Source organism: Dermacentor albipictus, chromosome 4, assembly GCF_038994185.2.
Source record: "Dermacentor albipictus isolate Rhodes 1998 colony chromosome 4, USDA_Dalb.pri_finalv2, whole genome shotgun sequence".
NCBI classification, from domain to species: Eukaryota; Metazoa; Arthropoda; class Arachnida; order Ixodida; family Ixodidae; genus Dermacentor; species Dermacentor albipictus.
Genome location: NC_091824.1, coordinates 156,344,473 through 156,364,494, shown reverse-complemented (window position 1 = coordinate 156,364,494; position 20,022 = coordinate 156,344,473). Strand labels below are relative to the sequence as shown.

At 44.8% G+C, this 20,022-nt stretch overlaps 2 protein-coding genes across 3 annotated transcripts in view; one reads left to right on the top strand and one right to left on the bottom strand.

The window, feature by feature from the left end:
• Positions 1–20,022, bottom strand: part of LOC135903803 (juvenile hormone acid O-methyltransferase-like) — a 314,807-nt gene that overhangs the window by 240,432 nt on the left and 54,353 nt on the right. The gene's annotated exons all lie outside the window — the stretch shown is intronic.
• LOC135903768 (connectin-like) overlaps positions 2,406–20,022 on the top strand; it is a 42,799-nt gene continuing 25,182 nt past the window's right edge. Inside the window, exon 1 of the mRNA XM_065434150.2 lies at positions 2,406–2,941. Within this exon, the coding sequence (XP_065290222.1) occupies positions 2,787–2,941 (155 nt within the window). The 5' untranslated portion in view covers positions 2,406–2,786. The remainder of the gene's footprint in view (positions 2,942–20,022) is intronic.

The window sequence follows — 20,022 nt, the reverse complement described above, 5'->3', positions numbered from 1 at the left end:
GCTACAAAAGGCCACAAAAGCGCTGCTGCGATATTTGAAAGCTACCGGATTGAGTGAGCGCCTGTGATTCGGACTGAGTGACCGACTGATATCTCCAGTGGACTTTCTCTTCTTTTCATCTTTCCGTCCCCCTTTCCCTTTCCCCAGTGTAGGGTAGCCAACCGGGCTCAGTCCTGGTTAACCTCCCTACCTTCCTTTTATCATTTTCTCTCTCTCTCTCTTCAGAACAAGGAAACCCAGTATTGCTATAGTTCAGATTATATATATATATACGAAATTCATTATCACATCTGCGATATTTCCCCTTCGGCGCGAACTGCGGCAGTCACACTCACCTCCCACACCTACGGCACCTTAACTTGGCCGACAGAAAGTTCTCAGCGAATCCCTACATTGCCAATGTAGGGGACAAACCAAAAAGGAAAGAAATTGAGTTTACAAGAAGTCAGCACTATAACTGTTACTCTATGTACTAAGGGAAGACGGGAAATTGAGAAGAGAGGAAAGCGTGTACGACAGGAAGCACGTGGTCCTCGCTCTAGAGCACAGAGCTCGCGATGATTGGCTGCTTTCGGAGGAGACGACGCTGAACTGCCGACTACTACAGTCGTGACAAGTGTAGAAAATCTGGTCACTATCGCTCTTTCTCAACTGGCTGATTGATTTACTTATTCAATAGGGCCAACGTACTAAAGCAACTGTGGGGACTTTGAGATACGCCACAGTGGAGGACTCCGAATTAGTTTTGATCACCTGGGCCTGGCTAAAGTGCACTTAAATATTGCATCACAAGCTTTTTTTTTTCTATTTTGCCTCTATCGCAATGCAGCCGCCGTGGCCGTCAACCAAACTGGCGACCCCAAGCTCAGTAGCAGAATGCCATGGCGACAGCGCCATTGCGGCAGGCCTGGTCTCACTGGCTTGTGCAACAAATACTGATAGTAATTCGGATCACTTGTTCTAACCACAGTAGCAATTTTTTTTTTTTTACTCGACAGCAGTATAGGTCATTATCCGTGTGTTTCGGGTAAGTTAACCAGGCTGAACGCGTACACTCAGACGTGACTGCCCACCTAGATGGTTCGACATCGCGAACGTCCATTATTACGTAACAGAGTTGTGTAACACGCCTTTGAAAAGTTCCTAATCCACCCTGTGTTTTCGCAAGTGAGTTGAACGGACCATTTCGTCCGATCGTTTTCCCTAAACCGCGTCCCAGTGAAGCGTGCACGCATGCCGTGAACTGGCCTACATCATTATGCAATGCATTGCGCTTTTCAAACGAAATGTGCTTTCAGCAAAGTTTGCATCTCATGTACTGTGCATTTAGCTACTACTGTCGACTGTTCACTATTGTCTTTGCTTGTTTAATTCAGTGCACAACACGGCGGTGTTTACTTATATATGTTTGGCCTTGGCTGCCATTTTTCTGCACTGTAGCGTATCGTCAATGCAACCATACGCTTCGACTGTTCTTTTTTTTTCCTTCGCCATTCCCGGTGGTGAAAGTGGCTACGGTGTGCAGCTGCTTAGCGTAGGACCACGGGTTCGAATCCTGCATGCGAATGCTGCACTTAACGGGTGGAAAGTTGAACAGTAGCTAGTCAGAAAATGCGGAGCCCTCCACTGCGGCATCTCTCATGGCCCCTTTGTTGCTTCAGAAAATTGTAGTCACTGAATAAATCAATTTTTTTTTCATTTACCAGGTGCTTCTTGTGTATCGATTCGCGTCGGTTCTTATAAAACGAGTTGATAAAGCGACAAACCACAAGATACTAACCAGTCACGATTAAGCACAAATGTTCTCTGTATAAGGTATATTCGAAGTACTTTGTTAATGACATTCCATGTCTTCTGTTGTGAACCAAACAACCATTACTGTTTCTTCTTTTTCTCTATTTTGCCACTCCGCCCAAACCCTCCTCCTTTTTTTCTCTTCACGTAACGCTCGAGCATGTCACTAGGGCCTGTAAACCAATGTCCATTCAAGTGGGTGAACTGGCACTCTGATTTTACCAACTGACATTCGCTCGATGATGTAATGCATACGCCGTGCGACAGACAAATGATTATGGCTTATTTCTGGGCTAAGACTACCTGCGACTTTAGCCAACCAAACAACCAACCAATCATCCTGCACCTTGTTGGTCTTTGAACTGCTATGTGCGGATATACAGCGCGTCTTTGGACGAAGACAAAAACTGAAGTGCACACAAGGAAAAGCGCTGATAAGGCCGACCACGAAAGTATTATTTAACTCGCATGAGTTACGATAGCGTGCCTGAGTTAACTGATGGCACTCCATTCCTTCGCTATATATTCTTTATTTTGGCCTTTATCCTTTCTTTTCTGACGTTCCTTAATCCGTGGAGTTTAATTTTTGATGATTAGAATAGCTGGTCCTTCGGTGGAACGATTCTCCCGCGTTCAAAACCATTCGACACACAACAACGCTCGAATTCCTCGCCGTTGGCTACCGCTATAGCAGGGAGCCCGTTTCGCGAGGGCCTCCGGCAAGCGACGCTTCGACTGTGCCGCCCCGCCTCGGACGCTCACTCCGCCGGTTCTCCCGTACCGCTCCTCCCAGTGGCGCGCGCTCCAAACACCGCGCCGCGGCAGTCGGGGGCGCGGCACGGTGCCGGTCGCATCACGGTGGTGGTCGCCGCGGATTTCTCCTCTCCCGCTCCACGTCGTCTCACGGATTATTACGCGGTCCGCTGGACTACGCCGCGCTCGCTTCCCCCTCGGCGGCTGTCGCGGTGTTTGGTGGTGGTGTTGGAGTGGGCATGCCCTGCACCGAGGCCGCTCCGTTGTCCGGCGCGGCACATTGCCGGCGGACGCTGTCCCCCCGCAGAGACGCCCTCGTGAGCAGGCGGCGACCGGCGGAGCAGACGACGCGGCGTGACCCACCGTTCCTGTTTCCGGCGATGCTGCTGCTGAGGTGAGCGAGTGTGCTAATAAGCGGAGCGCTTTTCTCTCGTGTCTGACACCGCGAGCTGTAGGATGCTGCGCTTGTGGTCGGGCGTGTCAGTCACTCGCAGCTGCCGCCGGCCGTAAGCCGGATCTGCCACGGCAGCTGTCGTGCAGCCTCTCGAGCCGGCCGCCATCTCTGCCTCGTGGTGGCGTCTGTTCTTTGAGCAGATCAAGAGGCAAGAAGCGTGAAAAGGGAACGCTAATAAAATACTGGTTGACGTAAATGCCGTGATCATCGCTCGTAGCGAAAAATCTAGTCATTACCTTCTATGGCGCTCAAGCCCACTGTACTTGAGGAGTTTATTGCATCGACTTTTATTTTATCATGCTCGGTTATCAGGAGATATCCAAGTACGAGAAGAGCACTTGTGATGTTGAGAACAGCGCTAACCAGGGAATGAGAGTAACAGAAATTTCTGCCTTCTTTTTCTTTGCCATATTAACAAATTATACTGCCTTTAAATAGGGGGAGAGTACAATTGTGTACCTCAATTTATATTTTTTTCCCGTGAAAATGCTTAAGTTGTGAAGTGAGATCGGTGCTAGCTACGACGCTACAAGGAGATTGTAGATCTTATCTCCACGTGTCGAAGCACTACTGTAGTACGTAAGCAGTCAGTTTTGAATGAAGTGCTCACTTATCGAGCTCTCTTATTTGCCCTTGGAGAACATGAGGGAACTCTGTACGCGAACAGAGAAATCTAGGTCACCAAGTCTTTCGCACACCCTTTCAATAACATAAGTACATTATCGCGGGGCGACATTCTCTCTAAGCCATTACACGTAAAGGGCGTGGTATCTTCCGTTTTCCACATGTGTGCTTTTGCTGGATTTTTTATGTGTTTTTCGGGACTCATGATGATTACGGACCACATCAATGAGAAATTGAATACTCCCTCTCTTTTTTGTGTGTGTATTCTAGTGGCCTGTTACTTCAACAGAATAGATAAGTAACCGTCTGTGCGTCACTTCATTCGCTTATACAGACATCGAAGTTTACGAATGAACTGTAGTAACGCTAACAAAGTATGTCGATTTGCCAATCTATATAAAGCTTTCGTAACCAAAACAAAACCACCAGCTCGATGGTACGAAGAGAATCTGGTAGCCGTTATGTTGCCAGCCGTTACACTCTTGTCAGCCATTATTCCAGTGTCAGACTGAGAGTCTTAACCGCGGGCACTACTTCGCGATACGGATAAGCGCCTGCGAGGGCGCAGCTGTCACGCACTTGCTCGGCCACCAATAAAAGGTGGGGCCTTGTCGTTCTGCTGGCGCCGCTGGACCAGGCACACGGTCGGGCGCTTTCTCGTTTACTCGCTGGGCGTTTGATCGCGCATGGTTGAAAGAACACGTCCATTTTATTGCTTTGTGTGTTTTGATGCCTCTTGATGCCTCTTGATGCCTCTTGATGCCTCTTGATGCCTTTTGATGCCAACCAGTCTGGGGCAGCGGCTAATAACGAAATAAATTGTGGCGACGTGTGGCCGTATTGTGTAACGATGATTTTCATTTTCTGTAATCTGTACTTCCTTCATCGATTGAGTGGTGCCACGTACATACATACATACATACATACATACATACATACATACATACATACATACATACATACATACAGAAACACACACACACAAACGCATAAAATATATATATATATATATATATATATATATATATATATATATATATATATATATATATATATATATATATATATATATATATAATGTATTGAAAGCGGTGGCAAATCACCATCGAAAAATACTGTTCTTTCATTTCGCTGGTTGAGTTGGCTCTTTGGCCAAATTCTACCAATATAATAAAAAACCTTGAGTTCGATGATACAATTTCTAGCGGCAGTTGAACTAGCCTTGTTTGAGTTCGTATTAAAAATATGTGTCTTGAGTTTTCGGTTTACATTACAGCTTTGTACATTGTAGAACCAATGAAGTGGTGAATGGAGGAAGACAGATATGCGTAATAATGGGATCATTACATCATTTATTCATTCTACACGTGTCAGGTGTTAGTACAGGCACTGCCTCCTTATTTCCTGAAAAGCAAGAGAATTAGTCAGAAGCGTGTTTACGTCCGTGTTTGTTTTGATTAATGCAATGCATTGCAATAATCTAATTTACCTTACCTATTGGCTCACAAAATAGGAAAAGTTGTCCTTTAGAGCGGACAGGAATGGAGTCACGGGAGAGCGTTATAGCGATGAAGAAACGGTTAGAAATTACGGGCCCAGGAGCAATGAAGACGGATAGGAGCAACAAACCCGAGGCGGAATTAAATTCAGCCGAAAGGAACTCCCTCGCCATGACAAAGAATAATTGGGAGGCAGGAGTTTCGAACAGTATTCCAACCGCTATATACTGCTGCTTATATCGTTCAAGTAAAGTAGTAAGCAAATTTTAATCAACAGCGATGACTAATATTGAGCACGTTGTGCGATTTCCAACTCGTCGTTGGGTCAACGTACGAGAGGCTACTTAAGTAAAACGAATCAATCATTTCTCTTGCAGCTAAAGTGGTGAGCCCGAGACATGTTAAACGGACGCCATTATGAAAGGCAACACCCAGCCTGCATGCGAAACCGGTAGTTCTTATTGTTCTTTAGCTGAAAAAAGAGAGATTCCTTAGTGCGAGAACAATATAACGAACATCCTCGAGTGACGTTTTCACATGCGCGTTTGAGAGAACCGCTGTTAGAGCACAAACTATGTGTGCTCTTTCGTATAGGCGCATAGCGTACTGCAACCCAGCTGAAAAAAATAAAAAGGAGAACCCTGGAGAAGACGAGCGGGAGATGCATGCGTTGAAAAAAATGACCCTTCCACATGGAAACATGATGAACGATTGCTACGACAGCTGGATGTGTGCAAAAGAATTGTCATAGCGGCAGCTGTGTAGCGCAGGACAACGTTCATTTTTTTCTTCCTCTTTCGTTCGAAATTGAAATGAAATAAGAACTAAGTGCGCTATATATGTGCTTGAATATATGTTACTCATAAATTATATGAACGTAGTCTACGAGAGTGCAAAACAAGCATGATTTTACTTTCCTTCAGCTTGTAAAGAAACATGCGCACACATACACGCAGACACTTACACGCGCACACCTAAGCGCAAATACGTCACGTCGTCAGTTAAATAAACATGACACCATATATATTTAAAAGCATTTTTTGCAGTAAGCGCCATTCAAATATGCATGGGCACAATTTTTTAGGAAATCGGGTGTGCTTTTAAAAAGCGCTGACGTTAGGAAGCGAAGAGGGGATCGACAAAACCCAAGGCTATCTCGAAAATGGCAGTATTCGAAGCTTTCGAGCTCCTACCGCTTGGAAGAATGTGCAGCCAATGCTTGAATAATACAGCGGCAACAGTTAACGTCCCTCCTAATTTCCAATGGTGTTAGCGACGATGCCAGCTTGCAAGTCGTCAGTGTAATAAATGTGTTACGGTCAAGAAAGGCGGAGTAGAGAAACACGCTAAAAAGAGAGAAGAACGCAACACAAGTTAGACCCGGAAAAATAAAGCAGTGAGGAATCGGTATCTCACTGCCCTGCATGCAAGCTTAATGACCAGTTGAAGAAAGGCGACGCGCCCTTTGGGCTTCAGTTCAAAGAAGGTCGTTAGTTCGGAAGCAACTTGTGCAAATATTCTTTCTTTCGCGTCTCAATCCATGAAGAGATCAAAACGACCACTTCAATGCGTAGCGCTTCTGTGCTTTCACTCAGTCATACTAATGAACTCGATATGCCAATATATTCCTCTCATATTAATGCCTGACGTGCTCGAGAAAATGCAGGCAGCGTAGTATGTACTATTTCTTTCAACTGTAATGATTTCTATTGCTTAGAAAACTCGTTTTCTTTATAAAATATTTATTATGCGATTTCTCCACTTGTGGCGAAGCGGATGAAAAAATTACATTCTTGTTATTGGGCTGTCCGCTTTATGCCCAGCCAAGGAAGAAGCGGCAAGAAGTGTCGGAATTAAACAAAAATAAATCCATAATTTATATATATGTGAATCTATATTGTAGCTTCGTAATGTGCTGGCGCCTGTCTGTGACAACACTTCTATGTTTCTTGTAAGAAGTGGTGTAGTAACCGGAAACATGTTGCTTTCAGCCTGGTACACCCAGTGAAACCTATATAACTACCTGATCCTAGGGTTCACTTTATCCTATAGCTTTAGCTTGTCTTTTCCTACAATTATGCATCTGCTCTCGGCTTTGCAAGAGCGAGGTAAGGCACAAGAAATACGGCAGTCCGTCGCTTCGTGCTAGGCATGATTAAAAAAGTGTATTTCAATGTCCCTAAACTTACGAGTGGGTTATGAGAAAGCGTGCCGGATTAGTTTTGACCACCTGGGGTTCTGTGGTGCGCCTCTAAGTACGCACGATTAGAGTTAGAGTGCTAGAGCACTCTACAAAACTAAAGCTAATGTGTAGATTTGTGTTTACTTTAATCCTATGCAGCATGAAACCTCATGGATCATTTGTTTCCTCACCACAAAGGCCGCAACTTTAATCTCAATAAAGTTTCATGTTTATGCACTACAGCATACAGAGGCTATGGCTAAATGCAAACACCACTCAGGCGTATGCACAGTGCGAGACGTCCATGAAGCAGTGCTACGGGGAAGAATGCGATGTATGATGAATGTCCAGGGAAGAATGGAGATGAAAGGTGTATGCACAAAGCAGCAAGTCATTTATCTAGCCAAATTTACGTATCCTGTACCTCTTCTGTCAAAGTGGCGCATAACCATTCTGGAGGATTGGTCGAAGATGGGCACACACCCATTCACTATAGTGGTACATATGTACCGAATGACTCAATCAAAGAAAATCAAGTTAATCGAGGAAGGAATTGGTTGAATATAATGCATCATTCCACGAAGAGGTCGGTGTCGTTTAGAAATAGCTATAAGCGTAGATTATATAATAAATTTTTAAGGAAGACATTATTTTAGTTTTATTTATTTATTACGGAAAAGAGAGGTCCGCTTACTAGCACTACATTGTAGGGGAGCATATATAGATTATATAAGTCTGTTAGTTGGTGCTTGAATTTGTCGCACATTTATATATTCTTTGTATATTTATACACAAATATATCCGCCCAGATACCGACCAAACCAGCAGCAGCCAGCAGCAGCCATATAAAATCCCGGAGGGCAGGCAGAGAAAACCAGGCTTTAAAAGAAATAAACCAAAATATAGTTGGGAGCGCGAACTTTCGCCCGACAGCCTCTTCGCTGCACAGCGCGTGGGGGATGGCGTTAAAACAGGTCGACGCGCGCGGTTCGCTTGTGTTCACAGGCGCCACCCGCGGCCGCTTCCGTACGATCCCCGGCCTCTGTGGGAAAAACGGTTTTCGAAGCGCTCAGAGCACGCAGTTCGGGCTTCACTTTTGTGCCATTGTCTTCGCCCCTCATGTTCCGGCGCAGCAGTGCGACCGCGCTGCGCTTTCTGATCCCATTCAGCAAGCCGGAGCGTTTATTCTCGCCGAATTCCTATTCGCATTTATTCCGGCGAATGTCGCTGGCGCAAAATAAAGTTTCACGGAGCCGAGGCGGAATCGGTTCAACCGCGCGTGCAGCACCTGAACCGAAGAACAGCAATGGAGCAGCTACGGCGATCCGTGCGGTGTGACTCTGGAGCGCGCATTAACACAAGCGCGGAATGCACAGTTCTGAACGTACACGGTCGCTACGCGTGCGTGGAATGCATTGCCTGCATTCATGTATTCTACGCGTGATAATGTTTAATAAAAGAAGAGCAAGCTGCCATTTTCCTTTCAATAGACCAACTGTTACTCAACAGTATTTTCTTTTTTTTTCGACCTGCTGTGGAAAGAAACATGGCAATGGTAGGTTGTGGGCCAGCTGGGGTATCGAAGATCAAGTTACATCCGAAAAAGAAAGAGAAATATGACAAAACATTTACCGAACGTATTACAATGGCTACACAGACCAGAATAAATAAATTGCACGGATGGTCAAGCCCAAAGATAAGAATACATTTCAAATATATAAGCCCACTTGAGGTGCGATCCTAGCCATCTTCCCTTTTCAAGAATAGAATGAAAGTGTTATAATAGGTGGTGATACGAGCATAGCTTATACTGAAATGCTTCTAGTGCTACATAAGCTTCGAACTTCTTGGCTGATTGCCGCTGTGAGTTATCTAACAGCAGTGCGAATTGTGTGCCCAGTTTTTTTGGAGTGAAATAATCTATTTTAGGCTTGTTGTTAATTTGGTGATGATGAAGTTTGCCCATGATGCCATTGGCAATGCCATGCAAAATTTTGCGCCTACAACAATGCTGACGATTTTCGAAACGTTTTTTCTGCTATCTTTATTTCCGATCAGCGTGTATTGGAAATAGGTGCTACAGAGACGCCTCAAAATTTACTTCAAAACGCTATTCCGCTTGCGCAACTAGATGCCCAAGTCCAACTTACTTCTAGGCTTCCGGGTTTTACGCAGTCTATTATTGGAATTATTACTTTTACAGCAGCACAACTTTGGTTAGCGAGCATAAATAGATATGTGACCTTACGATCCTATGGATGAAGAAATCGTGCTAGCGTGTTGGTAAATATAATAGACTTTATCCAATCAGGCCAAACTTCAGTTACTTCTGCTAAGCGGGACTTCATTCACGTCCCAACGAGATGAAATAAATGACACCTAATTTCATTATCCGCAAGACACTTGCCGTGAAGTTCAGCCCTGTATGCCGAATAGCAAAACTGTCTGTGCTACAGCTACGCTGTATGGCCCAATTTTAAATGGAATATTTATCTGGCAGTAAATACATCCCTACTGAACTACTTCTTGGACTATGTGCTGACCGTGCAACAATATCTGCGTGCTCCCATATAGTGCTTTCAAGAAAGGATTCTGTGTGGAAACTTGAATCAGTCGCTCGCCGCTTCAGACTTCGGCACTACAATTCACCATTCACTATTCTTTCAGGAAACAACTTTAATGTTTGAATTTGATTGAACATCGCAGTCAAGAACGTTTATTCATTCATCGTCGGGACGGCTAACACTGCCGTATGCAATTTTTGTGGGTGCGACTTTCTGGTCCGCTGCGCATCCTACAGCGCATAACGATGTACTCTCCGAGCTATTCTCAGCCGCTAGGTGACAGCTCACTCTCTCAGAGGAAGAGATCGTGGGACTTTGGCCTAAGCGGTCTTATGGGAACAAGGCCACAAAAATTTTGTAGCGCTTTTTGAAGATGACTGGACTGTATGAAAGGTTGTGACTGTCAGGAAATATTCCCTTGCGAGTGTGTTACGGCCTGGCTACCTCTTTATATTTTTATCTTTGTCGCTATCATCTATCTTTTCCCTTCCCTAAGTGTAGGGTAGCCAACCGAGTACGATTTTGGTTAACCTCCATGTTTTTCTCGCTGTTTTGGACTCTGTGGCAAAGAATGCCAACTGACATAATGTAATAGGCTGACAAGCGTGCGCACAAAATAGTTTACAAACCTCCATCGCATATCTCAGCTGTAAGTGATGGCGGAATACTAAATGTGCATTTCCTTTAAGAGTGAACATAGTATTGCGAACAGCGAACTGTAAAGATCCCCTCATGGTCAAAATTAATCCAGAGTCCCCCACTACGACGTGCCTCATAATCAAATAGTGATTTTGGCACGTTCATTGTGTACAGTGGACGTCCACATGAGTTTGTAGCACGCGTTCACAACATAAGAATTCACAACAAGTCCAGAACACAGTGGTTTACACCGCAAGGGTAGTCATATGCGTTTTGCGCATGCTACGTCGTATAGCCATTATATGCCGGCCACATGTGCATGAGGCAAACACAGCTGTCTCTATGTCGTTGCGCATCATGGACGCCAGAGACATGCAAACACACGAGACAAGGGCAAGGAAAGGCCGGACGTGCGTAACGAGGCCCAACTAGCGACCGCTTATTGCCCCGCTTTCGCAGGCACACGAGCAGGAGAGGCTGAGAGAGGGGAAAGGGTTGCATCGCGTCCGACGAGCATGATCAAAAGCGACAGCGTTCCACAGTCGACGTGCAATGCCGGTCTTCCCTTTAACTTCTTTGCTTGGCTCGCAGCTGAAGCGAGCGCGCCAGCCTACAGCTGCGGGTTGCCCTTAATTGCCCTGCACCGTCTCGTAGTGTATTAGTTACGAGCAACGTCGACACTGCTCTACATACTACGTGTACCGAGCTCTGACTCATGTAGACGCACCCTTTGCGGGCAGTACATGCACTGCTCGTTAAGAAATCAAGAAAAGTCACACTTTCGCCATAAGGGCGATGCAGTGAATGCGATAGCAACATGTTAGAATACTACCCGAAGTGTAAGACTCGTAGCTGTAGTGGCAGTATGAATTGAAGTAAACGTAAGCCGACTAATTAAAGCGACCCATTTTGCTAAGTGTCCTCTGTTCGAATCCTGCCATCGGGCAATGTGATTTACGTTTATTTATTAAATCCATCCCGTTTCTTAGCGAACTTACCACTAGTTCCCGTATCGGACCAAAATGCAATTATGCATTCCTAGAAAATGCATTTCCGATTTCCTACAAAATTACTTCCATGCATATTTGAATGGCGCTTACCGTATGGGGAATCATGTATCCCGGAGGTAGCGCGAAGCCGCGCCAATAAAATTACATCATTTTCAGGTTTGACCTCTGTTATTGTTTCACACTTTTAATATTTAAGTCTGAGAAGATTTAAGATAATAGGCATGCGTTGTCGATGTTTTGCTTCGTGATATTTGTTTGCGGAGTGCCATTCTCATATTTCTGAGGAATAAGTTTGTCCAAAATGTATGACCTGGTAGGAGTAATTTTACAGACAGAATGGTGTGGCAATATAACGCACATACAGCACAAGTCAAATAGCCTGGCACGGCATATAGCATACATAACTATATGTGGAATCTCACGGCGACGCCGACAGTGACGAAGACGACGGTAGAAATTTGCTTGGGGTGTCCATTTAATTGCTACCAATATAAAAAGAAGAGATAAAAAAATTGGCAGTGGCTTAGCTCAGCTATGCCAAGATATACGTAGCGTAAAGGTACGGTTATGCTTGGTTAATCTCTTGCCTTGCTTGCTAACCTTAGCTTATCGGGCTATGGCCTTGTTTGGGCAACATCAACCGTCTCTCCCGCGCATTTATATGCACGGTGCGCCCTCCTCGCGCATGCTCAGTGCCGCGCGGCGCCGCAATCGCAAATGCAGTAGCGGGCGCACACGGCGCCGGCGCGTTTGCGCAGACTGCAACGTCACACCACTGGAATGCGCCACAGTCGGCGGTGGCGAGGGCGACGCAGCTGCGCCTCTCGTGACGTCACGCCGCTCTCGCGCATGCGCAGTATGGCAGGCGCAGATGCACGGGAAGCTCGGCTCCAACCCGCGTAGTGTAGCTTTGCGCTACAAAAGAATGCTTAGAGGTCTCACGTAGCGCGTTAGAATTCAGATCCCTGTCTACAACCGTGTAACTTGAAAATTAAAATGACGCACTATGTGTCACACTATGCATACGCTCCTTGTGTTTTATTAATTCGTGGTTGTGTGTATTGCGTTCTTTTTTATCACGAAAGAGGACAGAAACTGGGAAGAAGTGCGCAAATTACTGCGCCCTGAACTTAAAGATGCTATGTCAATTATAGTCATTGTTGAATCCTTGTTGTAGCCTTGTATGCGAGGTTGTAGCCGGTGGTTCCAGCTAATAAAGACAGTTATGAACAGCTATGATGGGTGAGCGCGCCAGGATTCGTTGTGCGAGCATACTTTTGTGATGCCTAGAACGTGGCTTGGCCGTCGCATAACTCGAACCATTGACCAAAGCAACACATAGTATTCACCTGCGGGGTTCCTTCTCCGTGAAAGCAGACTGACTAATTAGAGAAAAACAGAACTTTAATAACTGTTGCCGAAACTACATAAAAAAACGTACAGACTACTTTCTTTTATGCTAGCTTCGAATAGTCTGCATAGCATTGCAAGTCGTTATTTCATGTTGCGATTCATGCTGTCAAGAAACACATATAAAGAGTAACGGCAGGCCACTTCAAGAGCAGGTCTGTGTAAGATATCAGGTAGGCGCCGTGTGCCTTATCGAGCAGTGTACTCCAAATGTCACAGCAATCGAGGCGATGATTAAACTACGCTTGTATCTCTCTCTTCTAATCTGTCTCGGCATGAGCAGAGAGGCACGCAAGAACATCTGCCTTTGAAAGTTTCACCAGATGACTCTCTCGTGAGAAAGCCGCATCGGCTTGTTGCTGCAAAGCAGCGCTTATTTAGAACCCACGTGGATTTCTTTCATGAGACTATTCAGCGCTAATAACCTTCTTAGTCACGGTATGCGACTCACTGATTTGTCTACGCGACTTGCTTTAGCAAGTTCTGTCCAGTGGAGGTAGGGGGGAAAACAGCCACCGACGTTGATGCGCGGGTAAATTGAGCGGCCGCGTACTCAACGTAGCTTCATTTTATTTCGATATGTGTAGAGTACTGCTACACACGAGCACTTTGCTTAAGGGGCTATACCATTTTTTTTTTTGCAGGATATTTGACGTGGCGAGTCAGGTCCCCAATACAGAAATATTTTTTCCTCTCTCGTAACGTTTCCAGCCACTAACTAATTAGAGCACGCGCTTCGACCCGCTTATTCAATTCCATTTACGAAAAGATGCAACACAACAGACACCAAAATAAATAGATGCTCGACTGCTTTGTAATTACGAGGACTCACTAGAAAAATGAAATAAAGAAAGCGTCATTCCACCACGCTGGCAATTTTTTTTTCAATGAACTCTACACTGCCTTCGAATACAATTATGCAACTGAGGCAATTATGACCAGTGCCATCGCAATTCGTTACTGAAGGAGCTGAAGCATACAAAGGTACTGAGACTTCGAAGTACGACTACATAGAGCAGAGGCGGACAACGCCCAACCGAAATAAAATCTTCGAAGGGGGACGCAGTGACTAGACAACCAGGCAATGTGAAGGCACGCCGCGGCTGTTGATAGACCCAACAAGCTGGGTATCTCTGGCAACCGTCGGCTCAGCTACCATGTTATTTGTATGATTTTGGGACAAAACTGCATGCTCCAAATGTCATTTGAATTCAGAGTCCGCCACTTTCACCTATCGGGCGTCAACGCACCCGCTCTGTACTCGGAAATTTCCTAATTCGATCCATTCCTTTGGTTCTCGGCCACCATAAGCTGTACGTGTCCCTCTTAACATGGCATTTGTACTGCTACTTAAATGGAGGTGAAAAATACTTAATTTTATATGAAAGTCTAGCAACAGCCTTGCCACGTTACTCCGAGAGCAGTGTTCTAGAGTGGTGAAGCAAATAGAAAAAGATTACACACACAGAAACAAGCGCACACAGTGCACGGGAAATTTTAGGCAGTTGTGAATCAGCGCGTCTGTCTGTCTGCTTTCCTTCGAGTCTTTTGTTTCAGCTGTAACAGTCTTTAGAAGTGTCGCCAATACTGGCGTGCCAGCTTTAATTTCATTTTTTTTGCTACTGTATGCTTCTTGTCTGCCTTATATGCCATATCATGGTGCATGTGATATGCCTCTGCTAAGTTGACATATTCATTATGCTGTTTTTGTGTTATCCGAACTTTTTCTCTGTCACTGCTGATATTATTTTGTTTTGAGAAGCGCCACATCGTGGAGCAGCGACACATCAACGCTACTGTTTTGTATGCGTTTCTGAGGCCTGTCATCATCCCATCCAAATTTTTAATCAACCCAAACCTTTCCTTGTTCGTTCTTTTTTTCTTTGAAGTTAGAACAGGCTTGAATTTCCGCCTGCCCCATCACACTTTGTCTGGGAGCTGTTCGGGACGCCGAGGTGCTCAGTCTGTAAACCAGTTTGCCTACTTCCATTTGTTGCCTGTAATTAAACGCGGCGGAATTTGAGTGAAGCCATCGTCTTGTTGTGCTGAACTCGTTAATTAGTAAAACGTCGGCAATGCCACGTTATAGTTATCCTTGGCTGTCAGCCCCTGTTTTTCATTCTGATTAACACTTTACTTTGTGATAACCTACCTCTGTTTTACGTGTCCTTGCATTATGAGTAGGGTTCGGTGTTTTCGGTGTTTATTTTCGGAAAACTATGCTTACTTCCTTGGGTATTTATTGCTATATATAATTTTTTATTGTGTTCGTCAACATATCTTTTCTATATGAACTTTCACTGACATTGTTTTGGTGAATATTTTTAGCATCAAGCGTAGTGTTTCTTTGTGTCTGTGCGTGTGTGCGTGCGTGGGCGCACGTTTCGCAATGGAACGTACTGCACGGTAATGTCAAGTAGAAGCGTTTATGAGGTTCCGTCTTTTTGTGGTCTAAGTTACTAATGCGAAAACATTATATGTCCTATGAAGCACTAAAGCCGGCGTTGTTGTCCGCAACGAGTAATACCAAAAATCCATTTGACGCCATTAATTTCTCTTATGACGTCAGTATCAATGCAGAGTAAGTTAGAGCAGGGTGAATTAGTAAAGTGAATTATGGTGAAGTAAAGCGAAGTTAAGTGTATTAAGTTGGAATAAAGTGGTTAAGTTGGATTAAATTCGAACAAGGTGGATTAAGCTGGATTAAGTGAATTAAGGCGGATTAATGTGAATTAAAACGCAGTATGTTGTAGTACTTAAGAAATAGTTAAAAGTGATAACTTAGAGAAATCATAATGTTTTCATATTCAAGTCACGTAAGGATACGTAAGTGACTCCAATGGATCTAAATTGGTTTCTGCAGCAGTGCATGAAAATGGGGAGATGTTAGGACTGATTTTATATGGGATGAAACATTACAACTTGTAGTCGGAGTCTCGGATTGGCTGCCAGTTACTTGACTGGCACATGCGCAGCAGTGATACTTTGTTGTTATTTGATAGGAAGATTGACCCATTATTTGATTAATCGCGGTTAGACAATCGCGCATTTACTGGAAGTGTATGGGGTCTGCAGCGTAAACAGAATTGATGAATCGTGAAGTCATGGCATTTTCTCTCTGCTCTTCTTTTATTTTTTCTCCAAAAGGCGTTCGTCGGAAGTTACGTCTCCTAGTATTAAATGAGTTAAAAATTTGTTTCCACCACTCTAAAAAAATTTTATACAGCCCTACAGTCGCCTGTTCATCTATTACGGTCATCTGAATGGTGAAAGACGCGCGTCTGCCTCCTCACAGCACTTGTTTCTTGTAGATAGCAAACACGTACAGTCTCTTTGAATGACGATCGCGTATTTGTGCATTTGTACACAGTTATTGAGCTCTTTTTCCTTACTTTACTGTCATTGACTCACATGGAGTATCTCTAGCATTGGGTTTTGATACTTCGGTGTGCACATAATTATTTACTGCCTTTTTATTTTTTCAATTACTGACTTTCACAACCTGCGTTGCGCGTAGCCACTGTACGTATGTGCGAATTACCTCTGCATGTTCATGTGTGCTTGATGTGTCGTTCTCTTTCGAGTACAGTGTGGTAGGCTATGCTTTGCTTGGTTGATACATTTCTCAGGTGCTAATTTGAAATGTTCAAAAAAGTCGTGCCAGCTTCTATGGAACATTTTACTGAAAATAAAGATAAGGAAATCTCATGAGGAATTGAGCAAAAAAACACGCGCGCACGATCGAACGCACAATCGCACGCACACACACGCATGGAAAATCCTTGCTCGCTCATTAGCAAGCAAAAATCACTCGACGCCCGCAGAGTCTTCATTCACCATCGCCATGGCACGCTTATTTAGATGCTTATTGAAAAACGTGCACACAGACAAACACACACACACACACACACACACACACACACACACACACACACACACGCGCGCGCGCGCGCGCGCGCACGCACGCACGCACGCACGCACACACACACACGCACGCACACACGCACGCGCACACACACACACACGCACGCACGCACGCACGCACACACGCACACACACACACGCATACACACACACACACACACACACACACACACACACACACACACACACACACACACACACACACACACACACACACACAGCGACAAGACACTTAGTATAAAAAAGAGAGAGAGAGAGATGAAGGTGGGGATGTTAACCAATCAAGAGCCCGGTTGGCTACCCTGCGCTGGCGAAAGGCACTTGACGCATTAACACATATGAAGAAGCTCCGCTCCCGTAGCTTTTCCTTCATAGCCACAGAAAGTTGTCCGCGAGTATAGTTTTCACAATGCGTTGGGCATAGACTGTCCTTGTGCTTCAAATTAAGGACAGTGGCACAATAAGTGGTCAATGCTCTCCTCGCATCCGCAGATATCACATGCAGGACTGTCAGCCATTCCAGTAAGTGCTGAATAAGTTTTCGTGAAGCCAAATCCCAACTACAACCAACGCAGAATAGACGCTTCTCGTCGGTGCTGTCCGGCCGGAGGTCCGAGCTGCAGCGAAAGGTTTAGCCTATGCAGTCTGCTGTGCCTGATATGTGCGGTATGCCACTACCTAACGAGAGCACGCGTGACAGAATGCAAAGCTGTCTTGCAGCGTATATCCTTGAGAGAGGAATGAGGACGCAGCAGTCTTCTTGGTTTGACGTCCGGGCTGCCTTATCTGCGTCATCATTTCCTATGATACCGCAATGGCCATGGCATCCATTGAAAAGGGATATAATGGCCGTGTTCTCTCAAGTGGTGGATGAGTTCCACGATTTCGCACGCCAGCTGATGATGAGTTCTATGTCGGAGAAATGACTGTGTACAATGTAAGGTCGACCTTACACATAAATATTCAGGGGTAGCAAACAAGCTATTGAAAGCAACAATAGAAGAAACAAAGTCTGTATTAATCACAAATATATCGAAGAGACGACCTCCAAGATGTTTTACTACCTCATTTCATTGTTCATGCTTTTTCACATTTCTAAATGTGAAAAATTATATTTATATAAATTATAAATTATAAACAAACTAAATTATATTTGATGTTTGTAGGATAGATCGCGTTTCCCTGGTCTTGACCGTGATGACGTAAGGCTCAATTCTTTTTCGTTTCATTTATTCATTTTTTGGACTATACAAGGCACTACCAGAGGTTCAGGTTAAGGAGATATGATTAAACTTATGACGGCGTCCTGCTCGCAGCAGGTGCAACAGCAAATGTTCATGATACAAAATGATTGTTTTGCTAATGTGAAGAGTACCACAGTTAGTGCTGTCATACAAAAAAATGTCAACGGTACACAATTGCTTCCCCTTACACAATAACCGAGTACTGATACTAACATTTCACACATATAGTTAACATCGTTCTTATCATTCACCGGTCACGGCTCTTAAATCTCAGTGATCGTCACAATATACCGACCCTGTTTTGCCAGGCTCGTGCATCAGTTATTACGCAACAATGAGGCACTTTTGTTTTTTACATCTCTTTCTCGCTTTAGAGATTACTAAACATTTTTACATGGCTTCGTGAATTTTTTAAAGTAAACTGCAGCAGACACTTCGCGCTTTCCGCCGTACGGATGCTTGCGTAAAAGCTATGCACCGGCTGCACAGCAGGTCTGTGGGCCATCGGGTCGTTCAGTCTTGGACGAGTTTCTATGAATAGCACGCTAAAGTAAGCCGCCGAGTTGTCAACTTTGCGTGATTCAGCCGCGCGGGCCAGCAGACGGGAGGTCAACATCGGCGCTTGCCGGCGCGTTCGCCATCCCTCGCCGTCTCCCCACGCAGTGACACCTTACGTCGGTGAGAGCGGCCCCCACGCGTGCCACCGACTCTGACGGGGTGCCAAGACCGCGCTTGCTTGGCTTCGTGAAGACGCGTGCTACACGCCTGCTGTTGACACCCGGCATCCGTCTTGCGTTTTCTTGCGCAACGCGCGCCCTCATTACAAGTTGCAACTGTCACGGTCAGCATCTGCTTCCATCACTGTCGCCTCAAGTCAGCCGCCTCCGTTCATTTCCGGCTGCCATACTTTGTGTCACATCGTCGCCGGACCTCTCTTCCACTGCTCGCGTGCGTGCCACGGAGCGTTTCTTGCAGTAGCTAAAAAATAATTGCAGAGGGTCACGCAAAGGAAAACTGTCTTATGCCAAACAGTACTAGCTGATCATTCATAACCGACAGCCGGGCTTTAATTTTCTGAGTTAAGTCTACGACACTCGATACTTCGAATAACTTTACGTGAGTGTAAAGAAAAAAAAATAAGATGAAGAGGTGGGAGAGAATAAAATTAAGATATCTAAACTGTACCAGCGATTGAATACTAGGCGTTGCGTTTCGTGCACTGCGTCATTTCAAGTAATTAACTAAGGCAAATTAAATAATCACCCTTTGTACTTTACAGACAGTGACCGAGATGTCAATTATAATTTTCTACAGAACTTCTAGGAATATTCGTATAATACCTTTCTAAACGGCTGAACAATTTCGTAACTCTCTGTCTACGTCAAAAGCGACAAAACAAGTGAGCAATGCGCAGGCACAACAAGGGGCGCGCAGGACGATTGCTGGACTAAAAATGAACGTAGGATTAAACAACTCACAGTTATTAGTCTATAAATTGACCTTTGTATTCCTTGCCTGTTGTTCCCGCGTCTTCATCTCTCGTCTATCTTTTCCGATAATTTCTTCCCTCAGCGTGAAGTGGCTAAGCAGATGGTTTTCACTTGAACACCACTGCCTTCTGCCACTTTTCCCATCTCTTTTCGCTGGTTTCCGAACTAGTTGGTTATGTTTCAACTATAGCCCAACAAGTAGCCTTTTCTCCCTACTTCATAGCAGTGAAATAGAAGTTCCGCCTTGATCTGTTGTAGAAATATTTTTATAGGAGGGCACGATTTTGTTTTAGAAAACAAGTTGTTAAATATTAGGCTTCACGGGAGTGCTTGATTCGAGTGTATTCACAGCGGCATCACCCGCAGCTTGCAATTTGACGCCGTCTTGGCTTGGGCCAATTCTTCAAAAGCTAAACAGCGTTAAGCGATAAGCTG